A 2290-nucleotide genomic window follows, 5' to 3' on the forward strand; every position below is an offset into this window, starting at 1 on the left:
TCAAATTAGACAGACGGATCCTATGTGGATGGACGAAAGGGTGGATGGACATAAAGGCCACGTGGCACTCAATTAATCATTTTGTGGTCTCCAAGAAACCCTAAAGGGAAACGGCTTGTGCCTCACGATTAACCCTAGTTCGTAGAGTCCCAATACGAATGGAATTCTAACATAAGAAGAATTCTGGAATATATGCTCATTAATGGAGATCTTCCTTATAAGGAAAAGACTTGTGACGCAAGTCAAGGGAATTCGGTTCTACACCACTATAAAAACCCAAAGACCCTTAGAAAACAGTTACGCATAATTCACCCCAGTTCTGACACTCTAGAGTTGTGAAAAGTTTTAACTTGACCTTCGGAGGGTATTTGGCTGACACCACATCGGTGCTCTCTGTTAGGTTTTTTCTTTTTATTGTGCAGGTATCGTTTTGAGCATGTAAGGATTGCGTGGCTCACTGGTGATTTTTCAGCATTATTAGTTGGCGCTGTTTGTGGGAAGACTGCGACTTGTAAGCCATACAAACGCTTCCCGGATAAAGAGTTGCATGGTACTTACTCGCTTGATGGTGACCACCAATAACGTTTAGGGAGATGAGCTGCGACCCACTGCCCTCGAGAGGCAGGTCCAAACCCTAACAGTAGTAGTGGAATGTCTCACCAAACAAAACCAAGACCTAGAGGAATAGCTACGACAGAAGAACGCAACAATGGGTACCCAAGAGGAAGACCAAGAAGGTACTAGTGCTGAACGAAGAAACCAAGAGGGGTCGGAGAGTAGTAACGCCCCGAGCAGACCGAAACAACAAGACATGAGCTGTCCATCCATTACTGATACGGCTCCACCCCATATTGTTGCGGAGATGCAGATGATGAAAGAACGGATGGACCTCATAATGAACGCGCTCAGGAGGAAAGTGTCAAATGACCTCAACGATTTGGTCCATCGGACAGATTCACCATTCACCATGTCCGTCAACTCCTTCCCCTTACCACAGAAGTTCCACATGCCGCAAATAGAAAGCTACGATGGAGCCAAGGACCCTCTCAATCACTTAGAATCATTCAAGACCCTAATGTACCTTCAAGGAGTAGCAGACAAAATCATGTGTAAGGCCTTCCCTACCACACTAAGGGGTCCTGTAAGAGTTTGGTTCAGTAGGTTGGCACCCAACTCCATCAGCACTTTCAAGGACCTAAGCACCCAGTTTGCTTCACACTTCATCGGGGGGCATAGATATAAGAAGTCAACCGCATGCTTAATAAGCATTAGGCAACGGGAGGATGAAACGCTGAGGTCTTATATAGCCCGTTTCAACAAGGAAGCACTCTCGATTGATGAAGCTGACGACAAGATCCTCGTAGCCACCTTCACGAATGGGTTACGAAAGGGTAAGTTTTTATTCTCCTTATACAAGAATGACCCGAAAACCATGTCGGATGTGCTTTACAAGGCCACCAAGTACATGAATACTAAACATGCGCCACTGGCCTGTGAGGAGAAATCCAAGAAAAGAGAGGGGCAAGAGGAAGCTCGACAGGATATGGGTAGGAAGATGGCCAGAACAGGAGAAAAAAAAGATGATCGACGATCCGAGCCCCCGACAGGAAGGTTCACAAACTTCACCCCCCCTGAATATCCTGATTGATCAGGTCCTGATGCAGATCAAGGATGAAAAAGCCTTGACATTCCCTGGTAAATTGAAGGGTGATCCTAGCAAGAGGCCTAGGGATAAATATTGTCGTTTCCACCGAGACCACGGTCATGAAACGTCTGATTGCTATGACTTGAAGTAACAGATAGAGGCCCTCATTAGGCAAGGGAAACTACAAAAATTCGTCAGCAAGGGAGGAATAGAACAAAACCAGGAAGCACCAGCTCGAAGAGAAAACGAGCAACCCAGGCCACCCATGGGAGACATAAGGATGATCACAGGGGGCAGTACTTCTAGTTCCTCTAAGAAAGCACGTAAGGCATACCTACGGATGGTTCAGAATATTCAACTAACAGGGTATGCCCTAAAGATGGCGCGAGTCGACAATCCCGTAATTGGGTTCACGGAGGAAGATGCCTGACGTCTCCACCACCCACATGATGACGCACTCGTAGTCAACATACGGGTAGGAGAGTATAACACCTATAGGGTGCTAGTAGACAACGAAAGCTCTGTTGATATCTTGTACTATCCAGCCTTTCAGCAAATGAGAATAGAGAGGGAACGATTAATTCCAACCAATGCCCCGCTTGTAGGATTTGGAGGAACGAGGGTGTATTCACTGGGTGCAGTTAC

General features: G+C 46.4%; 1 protein-coding gene across 1 annotated transcript; it reads left to right on the forward strand.

Annotated features, from left to right (window-relative positions):
* The first annotated feature begins 709 nt into the window (after window positions 1-709).
* On the forward strand, window positions 710-1796 carry LOC115961720. The gene is made up of 2 exons (XM_031080648.1): window positions 710-1558; window positions 1653-1796. The coding sequence occupies exons 1-2, from the start codon at window positions 710-712 to the stop codon at window positions 1794-1796; spliced, it is 993 nt and encodes a 330-aa protein (XP_030936508.1).
* The last annotated feature ends 494 nt before the right edge of the window (window positions 1797-2290 follow it).

Source organism: Quercus lobata, chromosome 9 (assembly GCF_001633185.2).
Source record: "Quercus lobata isolate SW786 chromosome 9, ValleyOak3.0 Primary Assembly, whole genome shotgun sequence".
NCBI lineage: Eukaryota > Viridiplantae > Streptophyta > Magnoliopsida > Fagales > Fagaceae > Quercus > Quercus lobata.